Genomic DNA, 27,658 nt, shown 5'->3' on the forward strand with positions numbered 1-27,658 from the left:
TTTTTTAAAATTTATATAATATAATATTTTTAACGGCCCGTTCAATTTTTTTTTCCTGATTTCGCCACTGATCTTCAACATAACTCAACTCGACCATGAGTTACATCTTCAACATGCCTAACTCAATCTGACCATAAGTTCCACATTCAGTATGCCCAATTCAGCTAGATCATTGGGACCTCGTCTTGGCTTGTCATGCGTCATGTACAAAGGAACATATTGATGTGAGCTATACATGCTCCAGCTCCACGTGAACTGCACGAGGTGAAATGCATGTAGTATTCCCCTTCACTAACACTTATGAACTCCAAACCCAACCACCTAATCTACTTAAGAATACAATCTATTAGATTTGTGATCCATTCATAATACAAACAAGTTAACCCCCAATTTTTCTTTGTTAATAATTATTATCAAGACAAATTTTGATCGAATCCACCACGTCAAAGAGAGATGCCAGCTTTAAAGTAAAATTGGCATAGTCCCTATCCTTCCATGTTGACCATGGGGGTATGCCAAACTAGCAAAAGGATTTTCACATGCCTATATCCTTAATAGGATGCGAACAAAAGCTCTGCAAACACAAAAAGATAACTGGAAAAGATACAAATCGAAATGTTATCATGTCTGTTTTGAGCGGATCCAAATCAAGTGAGAAATTAAAATATAAAAAAATAAAAATGAAACAAACTGCAATCTGCATAAAATAATTAACATAAAAAAGCGGCCAATTATTTTGGCGAACAAACATTTTTGATAATTTGAGACATATGGAGACACTCTAGCTGGTTGACACACCACTCATACTAGAAACATTTCTCAGCTCAAAACCATTTTCGATATATAATTAATTGAACCCTTGATAGAATCTATATATGAACCTTTTTTAGTATAAATTATTTAAATTTTTATTTATTAAAAATTATAGGGTTAAGTGCAACAAAAATAAATAAAATCAATTATTTGAGAAGATATACAATCATTCTAATGGTCCAAATTCCTCAAAAAAAACCGAATGCCAATCAATGATATGATATAGCTTTAAATTCTTCCACTACCTTCCCCTTTCTATATAATATATTGTTTAAAAAAATAAATAAAATAATTATAAAAAAAATTGACATCGCTAGTACGGGTTAAGAGAAGTACCAGCTAGCAAGAATGGTTTACAAATTAATTAAAGTTGTTTTAGCTAGCTAGATGAAAAGCACAAGAGTCCAAATGGGAGACAAATAAACCACATCTAATATAAAAAATTAATAATTATGATAATAAAAAATTAACCCCACAAAAATAAAAATTAAAAATTTTACAATAGAGATGACTCCAAAGCCGGCTAACAGAATAAATCTGCAAGCAAACTTCTAAGACTTTTCCACTTTACACCACACATTCACTTGACCATACATCTTTAGGTGATGTCTATGCCCTTCATTTGTCTCTTCCTTAAACCTTCTCCACTTTCTCTTTTTCTATATTACTCTTCACACTCTCTCTACTTTCTTTTATTATTATCTCATTGAATTTTAAACATCAAACTAGGTTTTTAATTAATTCATCACCATGGAATTTAGCTACCTCCAAGAAGATTCAAAGAGCTCAAGCGACGAAAACATTGATCGATCATCCGATCAAAACAACGACGATGATCATGATCGCGACATGGGAATTGGTAGATCTTATGAGTGTGTTTTTTGCAAAAGAGGTTTCACAACTGCTCAAGCTTTAGGTGGACACATGAATATACATAGAAAAGATAGAGCAAATAATAACAAAAGTGTTACCAAAACTAATTATGCTCCTCCTAGTTCAAGCAAATTAGATAACTATGGAGATCTTGGATTTTATTCAACAATTAATCCAAGTCATCTTACAAGAGGTGGTTATTATTCAACAATTTCATCAACAACTAATCCTCCTGAGGTAGATTCTCTAAATTATCATCAAATATATTTTCCTTCACATCATGTGCAATATAGTGAGATGTTATGTGTTGAAAATCAAAGGATGTTTGGACAAGATTGGAGTGGTTTGAGTTTGTATACAAATCCATTAAGTAAAGACAAAATAGAAAACAACAATGGAGTGGATGAATTGGATTTGGAGCTTAGACTTGGTCATTATCCATAGCAAGAATTAATATATATTCTACTTATAATTATTTCTCTACCTTTTACTTATATATAAGCATGTCTTGCTTTTATATATTAATTCTGATGGCATGCAATTGTATATTGAGAAGTAATTAAGATTTCTATGTTATGTGGGCTTTTTCAAGGAAGAAATTAAGGAGGGTTCTATATTTATACCCTTATATATATAATAGCTAGGGTTCTATATTATTATAACCCAGAAGTTAATTTTTACATATGTGAATGTTTCTTTTTTGTTGCTACTCTCTCCTTAATTTTAAAATTTTGTATGCATCTTTTGCTTGTTTCAATGAAAATTAGGTTATTTATGTATATGCAAGTGATTTTTATTTTATTTTCTGTAATAAGTTAACAAATTAAATTAACTCTAAGGATATAACCCAAATTAACCCTCTTTAGTCTTTGGTGATCTTCATTCTCTTGTAATCTTGTATCCCTTTCCTTTGGGGTTCTTAGTACTTATTTGGATATGTTGTAACTCGAATTTATTTTTATTATTAATAATATATATTTTGCCATTCAAAAAAATATATTGTTCCTTGTTTATAATTATCATACCGTTTTATCAACAAAATAAAAAGTCTATCATTGCATTTTTTACAAATTCTAAGATGATTTAATAGATTAATAAAAAGTGACTACAAGTCTATACTTTCACAAAATATATAGAGGAGTGGTTGCTCATGAACTGTATAAACTGCTTAGCTATATAGATCAATAAGGAGGATATATATATATATATATATATATATATATATATATATATATATATATATATATATATATATATATATATATATATATATATATATATATATATATATATATATTCAGGCTAATTAACTCTTCAAATATAAAATTGTGACCCTATAGATTGTCTAAAGGGCTTAACTTAGTGGTTTTTGGAGAGTTTATTTATTTCTCTTTTGGGCACCATGTTCTTCAGTTTGTTGCTCGGTTCCATATGGTTTCATTGGGTTAAGATTCTATTCTATCATGAAGATGGTTTTTGGTTAGAGCTGAGGTACCAGTCATTTTCACTATTATGTATGTATAGTTTTTTTTTTTTTTTGGTACATATTATGTATGTATAGTTTTTTAATGGAAAATGGAGTACAAGAAATACTCAACTCGACAAATCAAAGAAGAGGTTAGAGTTATAAGGAGGCAAAAAGGAATAGGTAGAGTCTGTCGGGATGTTGAGTTGAGTCTTTGTAAGATCTGGTTGATTGGAGGCTTCATGTGTATGTCTTTCTTGGTGGCTGATTCATGCATGTCCCTCAAATGTGTCCTTGGATATTTTCTTGCGGTGGTGGTGTTACAAGTGTTTAGCTTTTGGAGTGTTTTCTTGTGTAGATGTGTGTGTATTTTCTAGAGGTTATGTACATCTGGTACCCCTCTAAACTTTCTCTTGTTCATATTACGTTTTATATATAATACATTTTTCCAATCAAATAAAAAAAAAGTTAAGGAGGCAAAAACAAGTACAAAGTACAATAACAAGTTGTACTCAAACTAAAATATAGTTCAAGTGATTAGTGAGTTTTCCATAGGACGAATAGTTCGGAAGAACATAGTTTTTCATCAAATTTTTAACATTCATAACGTTATACGATAAAATATGCCTTGTATTATCAAAAAGGAGTCTTGTTTTTGGGTTTAGTGATATTAGTGGCAAACATGATTTTAAATGGATAGATTTTATTGTGGTATGTTTGAGGGGTTCTAGTTTGTTTGTGGAGTTTTTTTTTTTTTTTTGTAGTTTTATTCTTTTATATTATCGTAGATATTGTTGGATTCTGGTGGAGTGTACTTTTGATATCTCTGATTTACTGAATTTTTTGTTGTACTTTTTTTTGTTGATGCAGAATTTTTTCTTGTGCTTCTTTTTCATTTTTGCATATATTTAATATATTTGCCATTCAAAAAAATTATAGATTTTATAAAATTGATTTCGAATAAAAATTATTTGGATATAAATTATTTATGTTTAAATTCATTCATTTAAAAAGATTTGAACAATAAATTAATTTGATATTAAAAATCAACTTTTTATGCTAAAGTTACAAATCTGAACTCTCCAGGTTAGAACAATTTTCTTGTAAAAAAAAGTTAGAATAATTATTATTATTTTGATAAAAAAAGTTAGAATAATTTTAAAACCACTTGTGTCTCTCCCAAATTATTCAAACATGAAAATTGGTCTCTTACCTTAGTTCACACAACTTTTTTTTCTCGTTGTAGATAATAGAGGGATATTGGTGTACCCCAATCATATATTTTTCCCCTTGAAGTAGTTCTATTTGAGATTTGGTGGACATTAATGTAGCTACCTTTTCTAGAGAAGTGCTTATATTTAGTGAAAAAGAAAATATATAATACAAGATAATATATATACACATAATAGTTAATATAGACAAAATATATTATAGTTACAATAACAATTTTTTTTTTTTTTTTGAAAGAGGCTAAAATGTTTTAAATTAAACCATATTGATCACTATACCCTGAATTAAAACAACATTTTGTGGGAGGTCATCTTCTTATAGGGTGGAGGAAGGGTTGATGTAAGTTGAAGCCTTTGAAACAGTAAGTTTTTCCAAAGATTCATTTTTAAATTATTAAAGATATATATATTTCCCTTCCTATATTATTTTTAGATCAGGGAGAGCTCTTAACTAAATTTTTTTAAGCAAATTCGGCATCAAGCCCTCAATTATCGAAGAAATAAGGAAACAGACGACGACCTGGCACCAGATATGGTGTGGAAAGAGCTGTGGTTAAGTTTTGACGGACTTGGATATTTAGACTTGGATATTTAGACTAGCTTATTTTGACAATCTAAATCGGAGTTATGATCCTCTTCATATTTTAATTTTTTTTTTTATCCATTACTAAAATATTTCTTAAAAATATTTTAGGGTGTATAAAAAAAAATTTAATTCATTTAATGTCACACTTTAACATTTATATTTCTGAAATTATAGAGTAATTGAAAAAGTAAAAAGAATAGAAATTGAAAGAATCTAAACTCAAATAGTTGATGGTGCGTAAGTTTTATAAATCTTGTGAGTTCGATTTCTTTTTTTTAGATCAAAATGTGAGTTCGATTTCTAATTATAAAGAAATACAAAAATATAATAATGATTTTTCTGAATAGAAAATATGATGGTATTGTATAAACAACAACTTTTGAGAAAATTGAACTTAAAAAACCGGCTTGTAATATGGAGATTGCCACTTGTTTATAAACACTTGTCAAGACCATCTCACAACCGATGTGAGACTTCTTAACACGCCCATTTACGTTCAGCACTATTGGATTTAGTGCGTGGATATAAACGGTGAGTGACCCGATAACAAAAACCGAATAACAGGTAGTTCAACAGATCGTGAAGAGACTCTCATAGCATCATATACCATCATATGTATTCCAACTATACTACACCTTGTAAGCATTGAAGTTACACACACAAAGCCAAAAATAAGTTTTAATCCTTGCGCTAAATACTTTGCTTAAAACCTTTCTTTTCAATAAAAGTACATTTGTGTCTTTTTCTTCCTTCTGTTTCTCCCTCTCTGCATTGAATTCCTATATCTGTACTTAAACATAACTTTATTTTCGAACCAATCCTATATTATTTTTTGGTCAAAAATAAAATTTTAATCCATAAAAATATAGTGAATTTTGAATTTAATCTCTAAAATTAAAAATCAAATATTTGTCCTCTCGAAAGATTGTTTTGTTTTTTTGTATAATTTTGACATATTTTTGATATTTGTTTGAACATAATAAACATAGAAGTTTGACGTAATAGATGGACATGATATTTATACATTTTAAACATAAAAGAGTCATAACTTTAAAATTATAAACATAAATTGATTATTAAAAAAAATTAATGAAGCTTCATGAACAAGAGCTGAATATATGTCACACTCACACCAATGTCTCCTTCACATATTCAGCTGTATTATTTTTTAGTATGATATTCAAAATACAACCGCTAGCAATATAACAAAGCCTTTGCAAATTCAAAGAAAAGATCACCAGTGGTCTAGTGGTAGAATAGTACCCTGCCACAATACAGACCCGGGTTCAATTCCCGGCTGGTGCATTATATTTTTTGCAATTTCCCATATCTGATCGCGTTCGTTGGTTCTTTTTTGGAATGAATCACAGAAATAGAGCAGTACACACAGTATGGAACAAAAAAGGTTACTGTAATGTGAAGCAAAAAGTATAAATGGACCGAAGGATGAAGACACCTTCCTCCAACTAGAAAAAGACGTGAGTGCTTGGGGGTTAGTATACCAGCACCATTGTATTCTACCTCAATACCAAAATTATGTAATAATAAAAATTAAAATGAATGCATGTCTGGCAGCTGGTTAGGTTGAAGCAATATCCAGGGGCAGGAGTTTGAGTACCAACAAGATAAAACAAGGACTCGTCCTTAGCTTCAAGAACAAACAAGAATTATTATGGCTTTTTTTGGATTATTTATTTATTTATCTTCAGTGGAATATATTGAATTGAAAATGGGAATTAAAGTTATAAAATGCAAAGATGTCCACGTATAATCATTTGGATGTTTGGTGGCAAAATATGAAGAAATAATGTTGGGTAAAATTTTATGATAAACATTTGATAGAATAATTATTTCATCATAAAGAAATGTACGGAATGATTTTTTATTTATTTTTTTCAAAAGATTGAAAGAAATTATTATAACTACATTTTTTTTTTCCATTGAAATTGTTTATTCCCATAGGGATTCTAATCAAGCTTGACTTCATATTTGCTTAAGCTGTTATTGTTCCAACTTTGCATTCCCATTTCATTATCTTGACAAAGTCAATAAGCAGCTTCGGACGGCTTGTTAAACCCTCATACTATCAATAATAAAAATCTCAATGTAGTATGTGATGGGGAATTAACACACTTACATAACAATAACAGAACAATACTTAGAAGAAATAAAATTCGCCGAACTTGTAAGAACATATGAGAATCAACAAGAAATATATGGCAGCCAGTAGAACAAAATAAAGAAATCAAAATTTTAACGTGGAAAACTCTCGATGTGAGAGTAAAAAATCACGGATCGTCCAGACCAAAGAAATAACTTCACTATAATCAAATAAAGTTACAAGAAAGTCTTAAAGTGATGCACAAATTAGTGCTAACAACCAATCAAACAACAAAGCAAACTAGCTTACAAAACAAGAACTTGAAGCTGAAAATTTCCCCAAAAACCTGGTGCAGTGCGAGTGCGATTTCTCTCAACTCAGACTTCATTTTGACAATCCAAACGGTGGAAAGGTAGCCACTAGAGCTGCGATCCAACAGTTAACGATTGAGAATCAATATTTTACTAAGGCTGCTATGTGAAAAACAGAATTTTCTTTCACTCTAATTTTCTCTTTTTTGAAGGTTGTTCTCTCACAAAATTTCACTAACATAATAACCTGACCAATCTCCATTTATATAAGTGAGACATAATGAACTAATAATAAACATGGATCTTCTCCGGTCTCCACATAGGAAGGAGCCCAAACCCAAAAGTATGGGCAATGAAGCAATGTCTTAAGAAAATTGCTTTTTAGGCCCCGCTAGTTGCTCTGGAACCCCCCAAAAATTCCAAAATGCTGTCCAGTTCAGTTCGGATTCTATCTACCAAATTCAATTTAGGTCCCAGCAAACAGCACAAACAACAACAGAGGCACACACGGCAAATAGCTTGTCATCTAGATTCGGTTTCTATCTACCGAAACGCTTCGATTCGGTTTCTATCTAGCGAAAACGCTTCAATTCGGTTTCTATCTACCGAAAATGCTTAGATTCGGTTTCTACCTTCAGAAGTTGGTGAATTTTGCTTCCTGGAATTGCAATTATGCTTCCTAAAATGTCAATTTTTCCCTTATTTGAGTTTTTCTTCCTGGAATTGCAATTATTCATGTTCGGAATTATGTTAAAATCATTTTACAGATTGATCAGATCATGTTACTGTAGTGGAAGTGGTTCATTGGTAGAGTGGCTAACGGACCATGTCTTCTATATGAGTGGCGATGGAGGCCATTGGACTGCTTGCTTAGGTTATGTGTGGGCGATGAGGTTTTGATTCTCCCATGGTTTGTGTTGTTCGATTCAGCCTCTTTCATAGCTTCTTGTCCCTCTGATGGAACATTTCCCTTGTAACCATGAAGTTCTGGCCAACACAAACTGTCTCATATGGTGTTGAATACACCAGCCTGCCCTTGTTATGTGAATACCATCGTGGTATCCCGAGTCCACATTACATTTATACCATCCCTGCCTCGGTTTCTGCCACTGTTCCGTCTGTTGCTGCTGCTGTTTGTACACTACAGTTCTGCTGTTTCGCATGTTCTACACTGCCTTCCAATCACTCCAGATGCACAGAGCTTTCGCGCCTAAGTTCTGTCGTGGTTCCTTCGTGTTGTTCCAAACGCTGTTATATTTCTATTATTCTACAGCACCCACATCAACACTGCAAACCTTCCATCAACGTTACTATCCTCATAACGACAAATGTTTATAATTATATCCTTCACCGTGCTAAACTGTTGACAGCGACAGTAATTATACCTTTAATATTAATCAGCCATTTTATTGGGATAATTTGGGTCATGATTAGAAAGACGAAAACAAAAATCAAACCAATGGTTTTTTTTTTAGAAATCAAAACAACGGTTAAAAGTTCCAGTGAACGAAGTCATTTAGCATTCAGTTCATTTTGGACGAGGGTGGGGGGTTCAAATTAAATTCGTTACATCAAATCAAGCGATCTGGATCCTCATCTGCAGACTTCCATGCTGCAATGTCTGCAAGATCATAAACTGTTGGATTAATCTAACGGCAGGAATAGAAGATGCAAAAATAAGATTAAAAAATTGATGAAACATTGAAACCCCATTCTTCTTCGCATAGACAAACAAAGAACCACCAGCAACACAATTCATGGAAGACAAAGTTGGACTTGATCACGTAACTTAAGAAGTCTTCTCTCTAATTTATTTGAACTTGTTCGTTTGGGTGGTCTCTGCCATAGAGAAAACAGATGTGAAATTCAGATCCCCAATCTTGTTTCATCAAATTAGTGGCACTTTCCCTTCTTGCTAACTATCATTATTCTGACTAGTACATGTTATAGATTACGTTTAGAATAATGACAGCATAAAAGAGGGGATCATACCAACCTTTGCCGTTGGAACCCCCTCTATTGCTCTTCACTGGAATTTTTGCCGTCACCTTTCCGACGCCATACCAACCTTATTTCAGCCTCTGACGTTGCCGCCCCAAAATCATTATTGGGTTTATTATGTTGCTCTTATTTTTATAAAATATGTTTTCGTAATTCAGTTTGTCGTGAAACCAACAAGTAATTAATAACTTTGCAATGAGAATAGCAGTGTGAATATTAAGATGCTGAAGAAATTGGATAACAGACATTAATGTTGTGCAGAAAAACAATTGTAAATGGTGAACACAATGTGGACAAAAGATTATTTGGCTGATTATTGATTAATAAGATGAACGATGCACTTGAATGAACATCGCGGTGGGCGGTGGCTGTGATGTGAATGAGTCAGACAAATCCTTGTTTCAATGTTTCATCAATTTTTTAATCTTATTTTTGCATCTTCTATTCCTGCTGTTGGATTAATCCAACAGTTCATGATCTTGCAGCAGACATTGCAGCATGGAAGCCTGCAGCTGAGGATCCGGATCGCAAATCAAGTTGTCTTTGATTGAAATTTCAGAAGGCGTAGCTGGACTTGATGTATGATTTTCAAATCAGAATTGCAGACCCAAATCCGTAAGGTTTGAATTGAACAATGCTATCACCAAGGGGTCTTTATCATTCATTGATTAAATGAGTATTGACACAACAAAGGAAGTATAGATGAAATCTTTCCAAACTATAGGATGAAGCATATCAATCAAGGGAATGAAAAAATATATTAAAAAGTAAAAATCTTTATACAAACATAAAGGAACATGTTACAAGTAGTGACATTAATTACAGTAACAGGGCAAGCAGCCTCCTTTCAGATCCAACATCAAGCTGATTGAATGAAAGACCAATTACCTAGTTAGATAGTAAATGATAAGAAAAATCACAACAAAGGATGCTACAAGCGAGAACATTCTTCGGCTGGATTTTGTCTCAAATACCTGCAACATTGTAAACAGAAAATTAAATATTTTATCCCGAGAGGAAAGACACCACCTGAAGCATAAGTATCAAGTATATACCGTTTTGAATTTGTCCATAGTTCCTGAGAGGATTCCCCTTGAAGAATCCATATCATTGCCCTGCACAGGAACCAACAGATAGTTAAAGCAGAAAATGAAAAAAATTAGAGCTATTGTACAATACTCTCAATATTTGTAATGCAGTACACACCATATGATCCAACATGCGGTTATGACTATCCACCTCCTCGTGTATATCACCTGACAACTGTTGCAATGACACCCATTAAAACTTTATCTCTAGATGATACATAGGAAAATTTTAGACCATTACAGACAGAATTGCACACTTTTTACATACATCTTCACGAGATAGAATTACAAACATTCAAGATCTTTAAATAGTCTACACACGAAAAAAGGTTTCAAGAACTAAATAGATTATAATTACAGTACTCAACAAAATGAATAACTACAGTTAGCAGCTGCAATACTCGAGAATACAATCATGAATAGTTCTGGTAAACAAGGAAGATGTGATGCATACATGGAGGGATTCATATATCAAGATGGACAAGGTATAATCTTTCAAAGTTTAAATCCATATACAATTAATTTTTACCAATTTAAAAAAGCAAAAACAACACAATCCCTGCAGTAAGTTAGTTATCGTTTACTTCCCAGCAGAAAAAAGAGCATGATCTTAAGAGAACATTTATTAAGAATCGTGATGACTACGAATAGTTCAAACTTCAAACAAAATAAAGACATAATTACCCGGCGCATCCATCAATGATTTATCTAGAAGATAGCTAGCTGGTATCAGGGCGTGTTACAAGTAATAGTAAACACTAAACTTACTCTTTTCAACAGATTAACTCTATCCTGCAGTCCATCTATTGCTTGTTCATTATCATGTTCATCGATTTCATGGGATGAACCTGAGGAGTAAAGAGATGATGATCTGATGCCGCCCTCCTCAATACCATCAAAAAGAGCAACTCTGTTGTTTCGGGTGTCTCTGAAACAGAAAATAATAATTTATATAGAAGAATTAGTGAAAGCCACAGTGGTCAGCTACTAAAAACAGGCAACATAATTTTCACTTCTCAACATTTGAATTATCAGAGGCACAATACCATCTCCATTATTGCATACAATATCCATAAAGTTAAAATTAATGATAAGGAAAAACAAATAGGTCAACCTCAGAATTTCTAATATCTGAGGCAAAAGATGAAACATTAAAATTTCTAAACAATAAACTTATAAACAGATATCAAATAAACCTCAATGCCATGGATAGACAAAGAAAGACGGAAGGGTTGAATTAACACAAATAAAACACTGAATGACACGGATGTTGATTATGGATGACACATCCAATGAGTATTCATCTATCTAAGTATAAAACACCTTGTTGCCTTGTTACAAGAATCTACATGCCAGTGTAAACTCACTGACACGGCCATCCCTCAGGCCTAGTCAGTGCTATATATCATGCTTTTAGAAGGTTTATTTATTTAGCATTCTATGCTTTCACATTTCTGCAACATGGACAGGCATTCATCTGGTTTCAACGTGGTTTCTCCATTTTCAAGTATGTTTGGTTGTGTCGTCTAAAAATCGATTCAAGGTTTTGCCATTCAGAAAGGGTTAGCGGCACAACTTTTTGACAATCTTATCTTAAATTTATATATACAAAAATATTAGGGGTAAAATAAATGAGAAGCCTTACTCTGTTTGAGGAATATGTATAGAAACAGTCTTTTACTTCTTGTTCATATATTTAATCTAATTCTTTTGAATAGGTGTTATTGATTATTATTATTATTATTATTATTATTATTATTATTATTATTATTATTATTATTATTATTATTATTATTATAATTATTACGTTACTATTGAACCCTAGCAAGCTCCTTCACCTTTGTGAATCCTTCTCCCCTTCTCAATTAATTACTACTACTACTACTATTCTTAACAATTAAATGAACAAAGTTATTCTTATTCCCTTGATTTATCCATCTACTATTGAGAAAATCTAAAAATATTGTAATCAAAATGTAATATCTTCGATCTCTCATTGATCAATATTGTTATTTCGACACATTTTTAACTCTTGTAGATATGTGTGATATGTGCCTAAGGAGAGTATAAGCAAAGCAAAACAATTTTTTTGGGACACTTGTCCGACACGTGTCGTACACATGTCGTACGAGTGTCTTACAAGTGTCGGACACCGGTCAAAGGAGTGTCGAAATTGAGTTTTTTTTGGACACCGGTCTGAGCTATCCGATCCGACACATGTTGTGGGAGTGTATATGAGTGTCGGAAACCACGTGTCGAACACACCGCGACACGCCTAATCATAGCGGTGTCCGTGCTTCATAGTCGATAAGCGCACCGATACTCTACCCATCCACAATTGGCATCCATCAACACTTTCACATATTTCCACATAATCAAAATGATTCCAAAATGAAACAAAATCAAAGCAAAACCACACAAACAATAATTCATACGCATCAAACTCAGCACGAGATTCAAAATCCAAAACCTTTCAACTACAAGTATCAACGGATCTGAATTATAAAGCAAGTATTACAATAAATAACAATTTCTAACGTAATTGAATTGAATAACAATTAACAACCGACACGAACGATTAACCGGAATTTGAAATAACAGATTAATTGGGAAAGCAGATCACACTAACCTTCTAGAATTCATCATGTTTCACAGCAGATCACAGATTCTGCAACGATCGCGTTTCCTAATGAAATTAAAAAATTAGGACTAATTAATTAATAGAAAAGCTTAAGAAAATGAATATAAACGAAGAATATGAGATCGGATCGGGAGATTAAATGGAAGATTCGAGAAGGAACGGGAACCTGTTCTATGTAAGTAAAGGTTGGAGTGGTGTGGAGCAGAGAGAGAGAGAGAGAGGTTTATATAGAATGCGAGCGAGCTTCACGAATTTTACACTACACTTTGGTGTTATTAGTATTTACAGTTATTGATGATTGATTAGTACTACATTGAGAAACTATTGTTGTTGCATACAGTATAGTAATATCCCCGGTGAGGTTGAAATCATTTGATGTCAGAACTAATTTGAGAAACTATTGTTGTTGCTGAACGGATTATGATTCAATCCTACAATTGTGATTGAAAGGGGTTGAAATCATTTGATATCAGAACTAATTTGAACCACATTAAATCGGCACGAAAAGAAATATATATATATATATATACAGGGCCCACTTCACTATCGGTTTATCTTCTCTTTTTTCAGTTTTATCAGACTACCCACAATGGTTTCAACACCAAAAAATATTCAACACCCACTTTTTCACTCCACATCATTTTCTCTTTCTTCCACCTAATCATTCAACACACATTCAACTTTTACCCTCTCCAATGGTTTTTATATTCAACACCATACCCCACCACTTTCTCTACCCCACCACTTTCTATTTCATATTCTTATTTAAATTTTAATTTTTGTTTTTATGATTAAATAACATTATAATTATCGATTAAAATTAAATTAAAATAATACACTTAACAAAATTTATTTAAATATTTTTTTTTATTTTCTTAATTTAAAATGCAATACATCACACAAATAACGTAATTAGTACGATACAAATTAAATTAAAATGCAATACAACACACAAGTTACGTAATTAATACGATGCAAACTAACTTAAAATACGAAACAACACACAAATACGAAACAAATCATCTTTAATCCTGAAACATTCCAAATTTGGTCCATATGTGCTTCACTAGATCTGCTTGCAATTCGTGATGAGCTTTTTGATCACGGAACTCAGATCTAGCACGCACATGATTTGCAAAAGCGGGTAATACCTCGGTTGAATATGGTCGCGGTGCACTAGATCCACTTTCCTCAGACTGCTCAAAATCGGTCCAACGTTGAGCATATGAATCTCGCTCATCCTCAACAATCATATTATGTAATATGATGCAAGACCTCATGATGATACTCAGATCGGCTATGTCCCACAAGCGAGCTGGTTCACGGATGATTTTAAATCGAGCTTGAAGCACTCCAAATGCACGTTCGATGTCCTTCCGACATCCCTCCTGATATTTTGCAAATAACTTATCGGGTTCACTTTGAGGAAGTCTAATAGATTTGACGAAAGTTGGATAAGAAGGGTAGATACCATCGGCTAGATAGTATGTCATATCATAGGGACGTTGATTCACATAGAAATTCACACTTGGAGTCTTTCCCTGTTCCACGTCATCAAAAACAGGTGAACAGTCTAGAACGTTTATGTCGTTCAACGTTCCCGGACATCCAAAAAAGGCATGTCAGATCCATAGATCATGAGATGCAACTGCTTCAAGAATAACTGTGGTGGTTCCCTTATCCCCCCTAGTAAATTGACCTTCCCATGCTTTAGGACAATTTTTCCACTCCCAATGCATGCAGTCAATACTCCCAATCATCCCTGGGAACCCCCGTAGTTCACTTACATGTAGTATTTTTTGCAGGTCATCTTGGGTTGGTGCTCTGAGATACTCTTGCTGATACAATCGTATGATTCCTTTACAAAATCTACGTAAGCACTCTAATGCAGTAGTACCTCCTATTTTGATGTACTCATCGACCGCATCTGCTGCCATACCGTATGTTGAAAATTCGGGAAAGTTAGTTGTACCACCACTCGAAAAATTTTCATTAACCATCGGCATGTAACCATTAAACGGGGGTGTTTGAGATGGATTTCTCAGCATAGTTCCATAATATGGATGAAAATTTGGAACAAAGGATGATTGGTTGAAATTTGGTGTTAAACCAAAATTAGGTGTGTTTTGAGGATATTGATTGAAAAATTGATTTGAATTTTGATAATTGTTGGGATTTTGATAATTGTTGGGGTTTTGATAATTGTTGGAGTTTTGAGAATTGTTGGGATTTTGAGAATTGTTGGGATAATTAGAAGAATTGTTGGGATCCATTTCACTAAAAAAAGATTAAAACTTCAAAAGAAAGACTAATTAGAAAGTTAATAATAGATAAAGATAGTGAAAAATTTGGTTTTTTTTTCTGTGTCCAAATGAAATGAACCAAGTCTCTATTTGTAGAGAAAAAAAATCACGAATTTTGGTATAAAAATTAAAAATTTAAAAATTAATTTTCAATGAAATAATTGAGTTCAAAGGATAAAAATCATAAAAATCCACCGGACCAATCAGCAGCAGCCACGTGGCTGCCTTTATCCAAAGTCTGTTTCTCTCTTCGCGTAATCTGCAGACCACTCTCACTGTCCGCGCGTGTTTCACACGCGCCAGTCTTGGCCAAGGAAAAATTGCCACGCGTCCCCCTCGTGTCAGATTCAACATGTTGAAAGAATTCATCTTCTCCCTCTGCCAGCAAGCTTTCAACAGGTACCCTCCAATGGTTTCAACTGTTGAAACACACATTCAACACCCTTTTTTCATACCATTGTAAATGGTCTCAAGCCAACATGCTGATGGATTGGACACGTAAGCAATATTCTTGATTCAGATTTTTTTAAATAAGGTTTAAATATAGTTTTAGACCCCTCTTTTAGAGAAATGATATATGGACACGCATATTTTGGACAACATTGGACAACAATAATAAAATATATTATTTTCACATGACAACAGGTCAATTTTGTAATTTTCTTATGTTGGTAAGGGTAACTTGATAATTTCAATGACAAAATCTTCTCTCTCTTTACAACCCATCGTCTTCCTCTTTTTCTTCATAACGCAGAATCATCTTCTTTTCTTCACCCATGGCTGCCTTTTCCTCTTTCTCTACATAAGCCGCCACTCACCAACTCCCTCTATATGGCCGCCGCTCTCAGCAACCCAGGACAAAAAACAACAGAAGATTGAATAACATTTAACACCCTTATAGCACAAATTGAATCAATTCCATTTCAACAAATTTCAAAAAATGGATCTAACATCCTTATAGCAAGTGTTTAATTAAAATGCAATTAAAAATTGATTGATAAATGCAATTAAGCTTTATGCAAGTGTATCAATTTAAATGGAGTGAAAAATTCTCTTTGTTTGATTTCAAATCAGTGAGAACGACGACGAAATGGCGAGGTTCGGTCATCAAAGTGAGTTGGTGTGTGGAGAAGATGGAGGAAGGACGTCACCGATGTGACAGACGAGAGCGACAACAAGAGGAAGAGACTGTGAGTTGAAGATGAAATGACAGAGAAACAAGATGAAGAAACGGTGTTTTTCTCCTTATTTCCTTTGTTTAACCTTTTAATCTTAGCCGCTACTTTTCTCCTTGCCACTTGTGACTCATCTGTGCAATGAACAGATATAAATGGAGCGGGTGGAAAAGGAGCATAGCTCCACTCTAACGTTGTCATGTGAAAATAATATATTTTATTATTGTTGTCCAATGTTGTCCAAAATATGTGTGTCCATATATCATTCCTCCTATTTTATAAAATGTGCAACTTTAGTCTCGTATTTGGCACACTCGAAGGGTTTGAAATATTTTATTAAACCTCAATAACAAAATTAAGTTTGGTAAATTTAAAGTTTAATGAGAATTGGAGTTTCGATTTTGAAGTTTAAAAAATATTTAAGGAAACGAAAGCAAACAAAACATATAGATCCATACAATTTTGAGATATATTTGAGTGTATTTTGCTATAAATTTTGAAGTATACTTGAGTGTACTCGATTTTATAGAGATACTATAAATCAATTAAATTATTTATGCAATTTTAATCTCTTTACTTTTCTTTTATTTTTATGAATTTCTTATACTAGTGGTAAAATAACACTCTTCACAACGTAAGGACAAAGTTCCTCTCTCATTGTAATCGTTTAAAATAAATGGAATCACTATTTAAAGATGACGAAAGCTATCAACCGACTTCATAACTAATTTCCAAATTCAACAATAAAGCGTGTTGGTATGGAAAATTATAAAACTTTCAACTAAAAATTAGTACAATATATTTAGTGAAAGTTAGTGTAGAGATAATAAATAATTTTAATGTGAGCTTCACATATATGTTTACTGGATTTGATCTTATTTTTTCTCACCTAGACCAAAACCGAGTTAACTTGCATATCCTACCATTCACACAGTAGAACATAAAGGGACGGATCCAGAAGCTTATCATGTTGGTGTCGAAAAATAGTAAAATAACAATTCGGAAGCTTATCATACCGTGAGAATATATAAACAAAAATTATCTTTTTAGGTTTATTGCATATTTAATGTATCTGTCTTATAATATAGACCAGACACATTAAATATGCAATGAACCTAGAAATGTTATTTTTGCTTATATATTGTCACGGAGGGTGTAATAAAAATGAATGTAGATTTTTCTATTACATTTGTCCATGTATTTATTTTTAATGTTATCGTGTTATATTTACGAAATTTTTGTTTAATGGTGATGGATGAATAATAGCCTCCAGGAAATATGTGGGACACAAAAAATAAGTTTTTCCCCTCAATCGAATTTTGTTCATACGCAAGAGCCAAATATGAAACTTTTGACCACTTACTTAAGAGATCTAAAACTCTTACCACTCGAAACAACTAATTTTTTGTTTATTAAAAGACTATATTTTTAATAATTCAACACTTACAATTGTTCAACAATATAAATATTTTTACACCATAAAAACACATCAATTAAATTCTTTTTTACATAATGTAAATGATAATAATAGATATATTTACAAATTATAATATACTAACGGTATAATATAATATGATATATTAAGTGTATGTAGATGAGGGAGAGGGAGGCCTTGGCCCCTGCTTGCCCCCTCCAGGTCCGTCATGCTTTGTGTCACGCAATCTTGTTGCCTCATGGTGAAAAACGTGTTTGAGATACTCACTCAAACTAACATTTTTAAATTATCTAATCTAATTATTGAGAGCTTCTCTTTAACTACTCCCTTTGGTTTCAAATATAAACAAAAAAATTAATAATCATTAGTTAGTCCGGTGGTAATTAATGTTGAACTTAGAAAAGAATCACGATTCGATCTTCCGCAATTGCGATCGAGAGGGGCTTGAAACCAGTGCAAGAACTGATCCCTGAACCAAATTAGGCGGTCCAGTGGACTGGATAGTGCGTTGAAAACCAAAAACAAACAAACAAAAATCAAAAAACTGTTTTTCAGATATATTGAATAATTGATGAATTTGTTTTCCAGATTCTTTTGTAACTAGTATAATGTTGGTCTTCCAACGTTTCCATTAGTTATATTATAGGAGTAGGAGTATTAACCGTGATTGTCATACAACAAGATTGTTAATTCCAAAATAGACAGATCTTTGTTGAAAGGCATTGATGGCACAATCAACTTTTATTTGAGCCAACTTAGTTTTGAATCGAATGCCAAAACCAATCCCATATCCAGATCCTGGTTTACCCTGCCTCTGTCCTGGATTTCCTGCATTTCTCATTGGATTTAAAATGTTAAACCAAACAAAGTACCATAATATCGAACTTCAATTACAGTCAAGAAATTGACGCATTCACACAGTCAGGACTCGGGACAATCATGGTGGTCGAATCGGAATGCGTCAATTTCTACACTTCAACTAATCCGATTTGGATAATATCACTATATATAACTTTAGCACATTTTGAGAGCTGAAAGTTAAATAAGCGATTTTAAATTTATTCGGAGTGATCATTGAAAAAGCTCACCAGGAACCCTGTGACTACTTCTCAAGTCAGATCCACAATCCAAGAAAAAAACACTTGTAAGTTTATTGTTCTGCAAATTGAGTAAGGAGTATGGTCAGGTCAACAATACATCAATTTTGGTATAGCTTATTCATTGTAACACATGCAAAGTTATGAACATTATACCAATGGGATTGCCAATTCAGTTTTAGATACCAAACATGATTGTCCAGAACCAACTGCACCTTCACCATAGCCTCTTACACTGTTAGGACCACCAATTGCAAAAGCTTGATGTGGAGCAATTGATCCTACAATTGAACCACCACTCAACCTGCCACATAAAATTCGGAAAAAAAATGGAGTACATTTGTTTTAGGTCAGAAAACCGGTGGTTTGGTTGGTTCGGTTTCAAAAACTGATATCAAAATCTAAATTTAAATATATCATATCAACGTTTCGTAAAGATTTTATCTACTTTAGACATATAGTATAATAACGCAACTTTTAATAAAATTTCCTTCACTTTTGACAAAGTGTCGTGACTTTTACTACACACTGCACAAACATCACATTTAATAACTCTAAGGACATTTTATGCCGATGATAAAATCCTTTAAAAACTCACCAAGAAGAAAAAACAGCTGGTCCAAGTTTGACTCCTTTTGAAGCAAAAAATTTAAATTGATTGAAGGTTAGCAAGTTTGGTTGAAGTGGAGTCCCATGTTCCATTTGTAAAGTGAACTGAAAATAAGCTAACTTGTATTCAATTAGTAAGAGTAACAAGTTTGCATCATGAAATTTGCCTCTTGGAAAATAATCAGTGAATATAACTTACATGAGTAAAATTGTGATCATTTACATCTTCAAATCGAGTTTTTTGATTAATCACTATCATGTTGTCATATGAATCTCCACTACATGATAAGATTTAAAATTACATGTGATGTTAAAATTATTCAAACAAGTAATTGTCTCAACAGGACTAAATTAAAAAAAAGAATCATGAACCTGCAAGTTACTGGAAAACCATCTAGATCTCGGCTTATAGATCGACCGCTGTCATGGATAAAATGAATGCGCTGCACAATTGATCGAACCAATATATCATTTCTACCTCTATGATTATTATCCCCGTCCACAATATAAGTGATATATTATTGGACGTATCATGTGCAAAATATCTTTACACCGACGGTGCATATAAATTAAATTCTTTACTATATAAATGTAGTATTAATTTTATTTTTTCTACGGACCTTAAAGTATACACCGGTCGAGTTTATCCAATTTGAGGTTGATGGTTCATTAAAATCCAATCCAATTGACAATTTTGATAACCTTAAACCTTGACTTGCGGATTGCGAAAAATTGTTCATAGGAATTCCATGGATCCTAACCTCAGGTGAAATTGAATGCTGTGATGGAAAAGCTTCAATAACATAAGTTTCTTGTTTCTTTCTTCATAATTATAAGAATCTATGAATTTACAATGAAGTTTGATCCAATATGTAACAGAATTAACCTGAATTGTTAGAGAGTGTTGACCAAGACATAAAGGTTTAGGATATCTATAACCAATCAAGAGATTTGAATCATATAGTCCCTTGTGCCATGATATATCAAACATGTCACTGTTAAGAAATAAATCAGGATGCTTCAAACAAAGGCTGCAATGAACAAAATTAAATATTGGTTATAGTGATACTATGCACTTACAAATCATTGTTGAAAATACAATTAAGAACCTAATTTAATGTTAATGTTAATAAAAATAAAACAATATTGTTTACCTGCCACTAGGTAGAGAAAATGGACTAATACTTGGTATCCTGTTGGAGTTTAAAAGAAACATATAAAATATATATTTTCAGAGTCGAGTTTATGGTATACAAATGAGATAAGTTTTTCGTCGTATATAATTTTTTTCACCACTGAATCAATAAGTCTTACAATTAGTTAAATGAGATGTGATGTGCACCGAAAGACTTTTATCACTTGTGCATGTTAGACAAAGTCTATTTTCGAATAATACGTATTCTCTATTTAGATTTTAGAAGCATAAATAATTGTCAAATACCTGAGAGGGGAGGGTACATAAGAATTACATAGCTTTTGAATGAAATTGATTCCAATATCAAACTTTGCTGCAGGGCAAAAAAATTGATTGTCATCAAAATTGGTCTATAAAGTAATGACAGAAAAAAGATGATTTATAATTTGTAAAATAAATTAATTGAATATAATCATATCATTCACATGCGTCGATATTAAATAGTGACATGTGTTAGACACTAAACATGATTTCGATGACAAGTGTTGGTGCTATTGGTGAAATTTGATCCTTGAGAAAATAAAAATACTCCTATGGTAAATAGAATAATGTCTTATGAGCAAAATTGAATATTTTATTATGATTAAAGGAGAAAAGTTAGAAATGAACATTTGCCAGCAAGGATGCTTTTTCGAGCTCCCATTTCTGAAGTCTACATTCAACAATTGTAGTAATGATTGGAAATTAATGAAAGTAAAGAGAAACATGTAACAGTTGGGAAAAAGATGAAATGAACATTCTAAGCTTTCTAGTTTTGACATTCTTTGTTTGAGACAACAAAAAGAGCAACCTTTGAACAATTATTCATCTATAATCTTTCACCAACTAACTATGCATCAAGATGATTCTTTTCTTTTCTTCTGGTTCAAGCTCTGTACAAATTAAATATCACACCTTGGTGTTATTTAAAATTAAATATTGATGACAATTTTTTATTTAAGGAAAAAGTATTTCAGTTTGTGTTACTCTAATTTGTGGTCAAAGGAAAAACCAAAAAATTGTTATTACAATTTCCATCACATTTTCCAGTTGCACATAATAAAATCTGCAATAACCACTAGAAAGCATGTAGGGAGGCAAAGGGACACATCTTTCTTGTTGTAACTGAGACCGCCGAGTAGGGAGGCATATATTTTTACATATATCATTTGCTAGTCTTTTACTCCATGTAAAAAAAGTCTAATTTTAATTTTAATATACCTATCTTAAAGATATCATATCCTATATTTTCAATGATTAACGTATCACCACCGTATCGAATATATATCGTATCCGATACCCGTATTCGTGTCTGTGCTTCATTGCACACGAACAGCAAGGAACAAAGGATGAACAATTATTTGATCGAATGGAAGAGTTGTCAACTTGTCATAAAATTTTATTTATGTGGTTCCATAGTTTGTAAGTGAACTTCTAACCTCTTTGGCAATTGAAAAAAGTCACAGTATCATCATTAATAAATGTCCCCTTACAACCATACACATGTGCCTCCCATTCACCTTTCTGTCCCTTATAATTCCCAATGTCCCATTCTTCCAATTTTTGCACCACTTTCTAATCTACCCGTGTGCCTCAAAATTTTATTCTCTTCATTCATTTTCACGCTTTGGTTTCTAGCTACTTAATTAATTAACCTAAAACTTTATGGCTTCTGCAAATGGATCTGGCTCCGGCTCAGGCTCAGGATCTCCATGTGGGGCTTGCAAGTTCCTCCGTAGAAAGTGTACATCTGAATGCATATTTGCACCTTATTTTTGTTGTGAACAAGGAAGTATTAGATTTGCAGCCATTCATAAAGTGTTTGGTGCTAGCAATGTTTCCAAGATGCTCTTGAATATACCTGCTCATGATCGTCCTGAAGCTGTTGTAACAATTGCTTATGAAGCTCAAGCTCGTATTATAGATCCTGTTTATGGTTGTGTCTCCCATATTTTTGCCTTACAACAACAGGTACACTTTCAAAGCTACAATTTACAGTTTAACACAAGTTATAGGACATTCATAAATACAATTCGAAATTCGTTTTTAGGACATTCAAAATCAAAATCAACACTTCTGATCAAAGACGTGTGTTTGTGGTCTTACACATGTCAAATACTGTTGAGATATATCAATTGCATGTGAGTTATGTTCTACATTAGTTGGAAGAGTTGATGTTGAACAACATATAAGTGAGAGGACCTATAAACCTAATGCCTTAAGGTTTTGGGCAAAAGTCTGGTGTGACATGTCACTTGTGTTGTTCTTAATTAGTCCAATGTATCGATCTAACCCAGCGAGACTCCTCCAGAAAGGCCCAATAGTGGTATCAGAGTCTGGTTTCACTTGATGATGGAGCAATAAGAGAGTGATGATGGTTCACGAGAGATGTTGAAATATATCAAATGAGAGTTGGTGTCAAAAGTCACTTGGTTGCTTTTAGCCTAATATGTTGACTCAACTCAATGAGGCTTCCCCTAAACGGCCCAACAAATACCGACAGATATAATTGAAATGTCATTTTTATAAATGATTATCAGTGTTTGATGTGTTAGTGTCAGAGTCGTATCCGAGTCTCATTGTTTCATAGATCAAAATACACTTCTAGATGTTTTCTCTATATGTAAGCCGTTATGCTGCAATTTAACCTTAAAAAATACAAATTATTGTCATATTAATTGATCCTATGTACACTGTTTGGATATTTTGATTAGGTAGCAAGCTTGCAAGCACAACTGATGCAAGCAAAGGTACAGCTAAGTCAAAACCTGGAGGAGTCAAAGAACATGGAGAATCAATGGTCAGGGAATGTTGTTAGTCAACAACAATTAATCAATCCATTTTGTCCCACAAATATGAACCTTGTATCTCCTAAGAGCTCACTTGATTCAATTGATTATAGCAGCTGCAGTATCAATGATGGAATGAGCATACAAGACATACTAAGCAACAAATTAAAGAGACATTAATCATAATTAATGATGGGAAACTATAATTAGGCTAGCTATAAAGTTAGTCTTCTTTAATTTGTTTCCTTGAAGGATATATAATGTTGAGGGATGCTCTTTGCCTATAGTATCCTACTATACATTTTTTTCGATTATAAATAAATATTCACTTTTTAAATTTGTTGAATAACTGATATATTGATATATTTGATTGATCAAATACATTCTTATTCAATAAATACACATAACATATTCATTAGGCATTTCTATTTGTAAATTCAATAGATGAAACTAACAAAGGTACTATTTTTGTCCTTTATACTACTAAAAAAATACAATTCATACTCAGAACCCAATATAAATAATTAACGAAAGCCCAAAAAACAATAAAATAGACTACTCCATAGATGACAACACGAAAAACCACAAAAGAAAGGTAAATAATAGTATAAGGCAAATGCTAAATAGTGTCCTCGGGGCACTTTTTAAGTCCTTATATAGTAAGTTTTTTATAGAATTTTTATCGGAATGCGTAAAGTCAACACATTGGAAATTGTAGTATTTAACTTTTTGAATAAAAAGTTTCTTTAAATGGAATGCTTAAAGAGTACCTCGGGGACACTCGTTAGCAAGACCCGTAATATAATTTTATTACATGTCATTATACAGTAATTAATAATTTTATTTCTTTGTTAAAAGAAGAAAATTATTCCTTTAACTTGTTCGTTGGGCCTCTTCACCCAAAGATAGTTCAAACCAAAAACTTTTCAACCCATCACAACATTTTTCGTTTACCCTCTAGCGCGCAAAAAAAATCGGAAAATACGTCTCGAAGTGTTTTTCTAGTGTAAAATTTACACTATAAAAAATTCAAAAAATGTTTTTCGATTTTTTGGAGGGTGAACGAGAAATGTTTGTGGTGGGTTGAGAAGTTTTCAAAATTGGGTCCATTAAAAATAAAAGAATTTTTTTAGGTCTTTCACATTTTTCTTAGGCCCCCAAATTTTTTTCCTCGAAAGTTAAAAATTCGGAATCTACCTTCTAAACTAATATATACTTAAAGAGAAATATGCAAAACTTTTTTTTTTTTTTAACAAGTGTTCTAAGGGTTTAACATGATCCTTAAAAATATTCATATTTGACTCTTAAACACCATTAATATTCTTTGGGTTTACATACATGTTGGCTTCTAAACCGGAACAAAATCCCAGTTTTAGAATTTATTTATTTTTATAATTTAATTAATAAAATATAAATAATTAATATTCCCCTGAATAACATCAAATCATATGTTATTTAAAATATATTAAACTAACATTTTTAAGTATAAAAATTTGATGAAGGGACTAAAATTGAATAATTATATAACCTTAATTTTATTTTTAAGTTCTTCATGATCCTATATAGAAACTAATGAACTTTCACATCTAGAACTTAATATTATATAACCTTATTTTTATTTTTTTTGGTCGACATATAACCTTATGTTTTATTGCACGTGCAGACGTGCTTATGATCTGGTAACTGTAAACAAAAGGCATAGTGGGAGAAATGAAAAAAAAATAATATGCAAAATGTGTTATGATTGAGCAAACAAATTAATGAAAGGTTGCTTGTCAGAAGAACATTCAGAGAATATATATCTACTCCAATCATGCATTTTTTTTCTGATTTTATATATATCTTTTGCTTCTCAAGAGAATATAGGGTTAAAATAATTGTATGTTACATCAGAATTTTGGGGATTCATATTCAATAACTCTGGGATTCCCATCACTCATTGATATTCCAAATCTTTCAGAGTAAAACCTCAAGTGTGTTTATCTTTCATTAATTAGATAAACAATTAGAATTTTCTTTTGTCAATTTTTTTAATTATAACCTTTGCTAGGTCTATCGACGAAGATACATATATCAAACACGACAATAACAATGATATGTCGGTGCCCATATTAATTTGAGAAAATAATATAGAATATTATTAAATGTAACGACACGTGTTGATGTTTAACACTGATATGTATGAGATAACACACTTTCAATTTGAGGTATCGCTACCGCATATATATAGATTGATTAATTTCATGACCATGAACAAACCAATTTGGTACATAGCCTCATAGAAAACCAATGTTTTCAGTAGAATTACACTGAATTCTTCTATACTTGCCATAATTATAAACTAACTAGCTTAAATAAAACAATAGGAAAATGGATTTCCATTCCAATTATATATAATTTCAAAATATATATAACTATGTTTCCTTACTTCCTAGCTAGCTTATATATTTATGGCAACAGAGTAGTGCATAGAAATTAGAAAATCACTACTAAAATTTATCTATATAGAGGCTGATTTACTGGCGAGAGACCGATTTAGCAACCGATTTTTCAAAAATGATAAATTAGTTTCACTAATCATTTATCTCAGATTCATAAATATTTCTCATCAACTATATCCAAAAGCCACTGAATGTAAGTCTTCAACTTCATCAAAACCCCATGTCCTTCTATTTGTTTGCATGTCATAGGACATGGAAGTAGAAGTACTCTCCTCAAAGCTAGAAAATGAACTATTTTCTTCAATGACTCCTCTTGAATTTTCATAATTGCTCATAGGGTTTAGATCCATGAGATTATTGTTGTTAACATAATATTGTGTTGTTGAGGAAATATTAGACAAGTTATTAGTATGAAATTCTTGCCTAAGTTGGTGACTATTGGAAGTTTCCACATGGAACAAACTTTGAAGATCTTGGAGAGGAGTAAGAGTTGTAGATTTTTCATTAGGGTTTTCATTAGTTGATGCATTGTTGACACAAGTTTGTGATGCTTGTTCTTTGAGATAAGCTAGTTGTGTTTGTAAATTAACAACCTACAAAATCAAAATTAATTGCACATATTAACTCATAGTAAAAGCACAAATTGAACTTAATTTTTGTATTAATTTTTCTTGGCCAGACTTTACTTACTTGGCGGCCGAACTCTGGACTACTAGGACCCCTTTCCCTTAGGAACTAGAGGGTTATAAACCAAAAAAAAAAATAAAATATTGTAGTCTACAACCGCAATTGCAGTATAAAGGATTTTGAAGTCTCTACAATATCGACAGCAAGCATTTTGCCACAATATAAATTTTGAGGCATAGCAAGAATTGTGATCGTAATTGCAATTTAAAACCATTATACTTGTTTTAATCATTATTTTGATTATTAAAATAATTTTAAGAAGGATATTAAGAAACCTGTTGTTGGAGGGCAAAAATATGGGAAACACAACCATAAATAGGATCTTGAAGTCTAGCTTGAGCTTCATAAGAGATTGTAACCGCGGCTTCGCAACGATCACTTACAGGGAGATGAGCAAGAAGTTTTGAGACATTGCTTGCACCAAAAACCTTATGAATGGCTGCAAAATGTGTAGCACCTTGTTCATGACTAAAATAAGGTGCAAAAACACAACCTCTTATACATTTTCTTCTCAAGAATTTGCAAGCTCCACAAGGAGAACCAGAAACAGAACTAGAACCAGCCATCTTAATTGATTGATTAATGATTTTCCTTTGAATTTGGGGTTTGAGAGGTTTGTTTTCTTGCTCTCTTAAGCTTTGTGCAAGTCATAATCATTGATTAAGTTCTTTATATACAGCAGAGGAAGAGGAAGGGTTGATTAGAATAATGAATAATCAATAACATTTGGTTCCCTTAATGGCCTACAGTGTTCATTATTTTTTCTTATAAAAAGCACTATGTCAAACACCATTTATGAGGTATGGTAAATAAGAGTATGACTTTGTAATTTTAAGAAAA

At 32.3% G+C, this 27,658-nt stretch overlaps 5 protein-coding genes and 1 pseudogene across 5 annotated transcripts; 2 read left to right on the top strand and 4 right to left on the bottom strand.

The window, feature by feature from the left end:
* The first annotated feature begins 1,337 nt into the window (after window positions 1-1,337).
* Window positions 1,338-2,395, top strand: LOC123884023 (zinc finger protein GIS-like). The gene has a single exon (XM_045933020.1). The coding sequence runs from the start codon at window positions 1,564-1,566 to the stop codon at window positions 2,128-2,130; it is 567 nt and encodes a 188-aa protein (XP_045788976.1). The 5' UTR covers window positions 1,338-1,563; the 3' UTR covers window positions 2,131-2,395.
* A 7,723-nt stretch (window positions 2,396-10,118) lies between these two features.
* On the bottom strand, window positions 10,119-13,408 carry LOC123902567 (bet1-like SNARE 1-1). Its single transcript, XM_045952331.1, has 6 exons — window positions 13,275-13,408; window positions 13,097-13,153; window positions 11,236-11,395; window positions 10,586-10,642; window positions 10,435-10,494; window positions 10,119-10,353 (listed from the first exon to the last, which is right to left on the bottom strand). Exons 2-6 carry the CDS (start codon window positions 13,111-13,113, stop codon window positions 10,264-10,266), a joined length of 384 nt encoding a protein of 127 aa, XP_045808287.1. The 5' UTR covers window positions 13,114-13,153; window positions 13,275-13,408; the 3' UTR covers window positions 10,119-10,263.
* A 664-nt stretch (window positions 13,409-14,072) lies between these two features.
* LOC123897191 lies at window positions 14,073-14,667 on the bottom strand (annotated as a pseudogene).
* A 3,803-nt stretch (window positions 14,668-18,470) lies between these two features.
* On the bottom strand, window positions 18,471-21,590 carry LOC123898653 (outer envelope protein 39, chloroplastic-like). The gene is made up of 11 exons (XM_045949669.1): window positions 21,532-21,590; window positions 21,169-21,235; window positions 20,882-20,920; window positions 20,614-20,758; window positions 20,348-20,506; window positions 20,100-20,170; window positions 19,927-20,005; window positions 19,717-19,832; window positions 19,275-19,422; window positions 19,110-19,179; window positions 18,471-18,849 (listed from the first exon to the last, which is right to left on the bottom strand). Exons 1-11 carry the CDS (start codon window positions 21,563-21,565, stop codon window positions 18,692-18,694), a joined length of 1,086 nt encoding a protein of 361 aa, XP_045805625.1. The 5' UTR covers window positions 21,566-21,590; the 3' UTR covers window positions 18,471-18,691.
* A 938-nt stretch (window positions 21,591-22,528) lies between these two features.
* On the top strand, window positions 22,529-23,958 carry LOC123899057 (LOB domain-containing protein 16-like). Its single transcript, XM_045950111.1, has 2 exons — window positions 22,529-22,872; window positions 23,616-23,958. Exons 1-2 carry the CDS (start codon window positions 22,567-22,569, stop codon window positions 23,868-23,870), a joined length of 561 nt encoding a protein of 186 aa, XP_045806067.1. The 5' UTR covers window positions 22,529-22,566; the 3' UTR covers window positions 23,871-23,958.
* Window positions 23,959-25,891: 1,933 nt separating this feature from the next.
* LOC123888607 (LOB domain-containing protein 29-like) lies at window positions 25,892-27,456 on the bottom strand. Its single transcript, XM_045937692.1, has 2 exons — window positions 27,094-27,456; window positions 25,892-26,724 (listed from the first exon to the last, which is right to left on the bottom strand). Exons 1-2 carry the CDS (start codon window positions 27,382-27,384, stop codon window positions 26,299-26,301), a joined length of 717 nt encoding a protein of 238 aa, XP_045793648.1. The 5' UTR covers window positions 27,385-27,456; the 3' UTR covers window positions 25,892-26,298.
* Window positions 27,457-27,658: the final 202 nt, after the last annotated feature.

This window comes from Trifolium pratense, linkage group LG1 (assembly GCF_020283565.1).
Source record: "Trifolium pratense cultivar HEN17-A07 linkage group LG1, ARS_RC_1.1, whole genome shotgun sequence".
Taxonomy (NCBI): domain Eukaryota; kingdom Viridiplantae; phylum Streptophyta; class Magnoliopsida; order Fabales; family Fabaceae; genus Trifolium; species Trifolium pratense.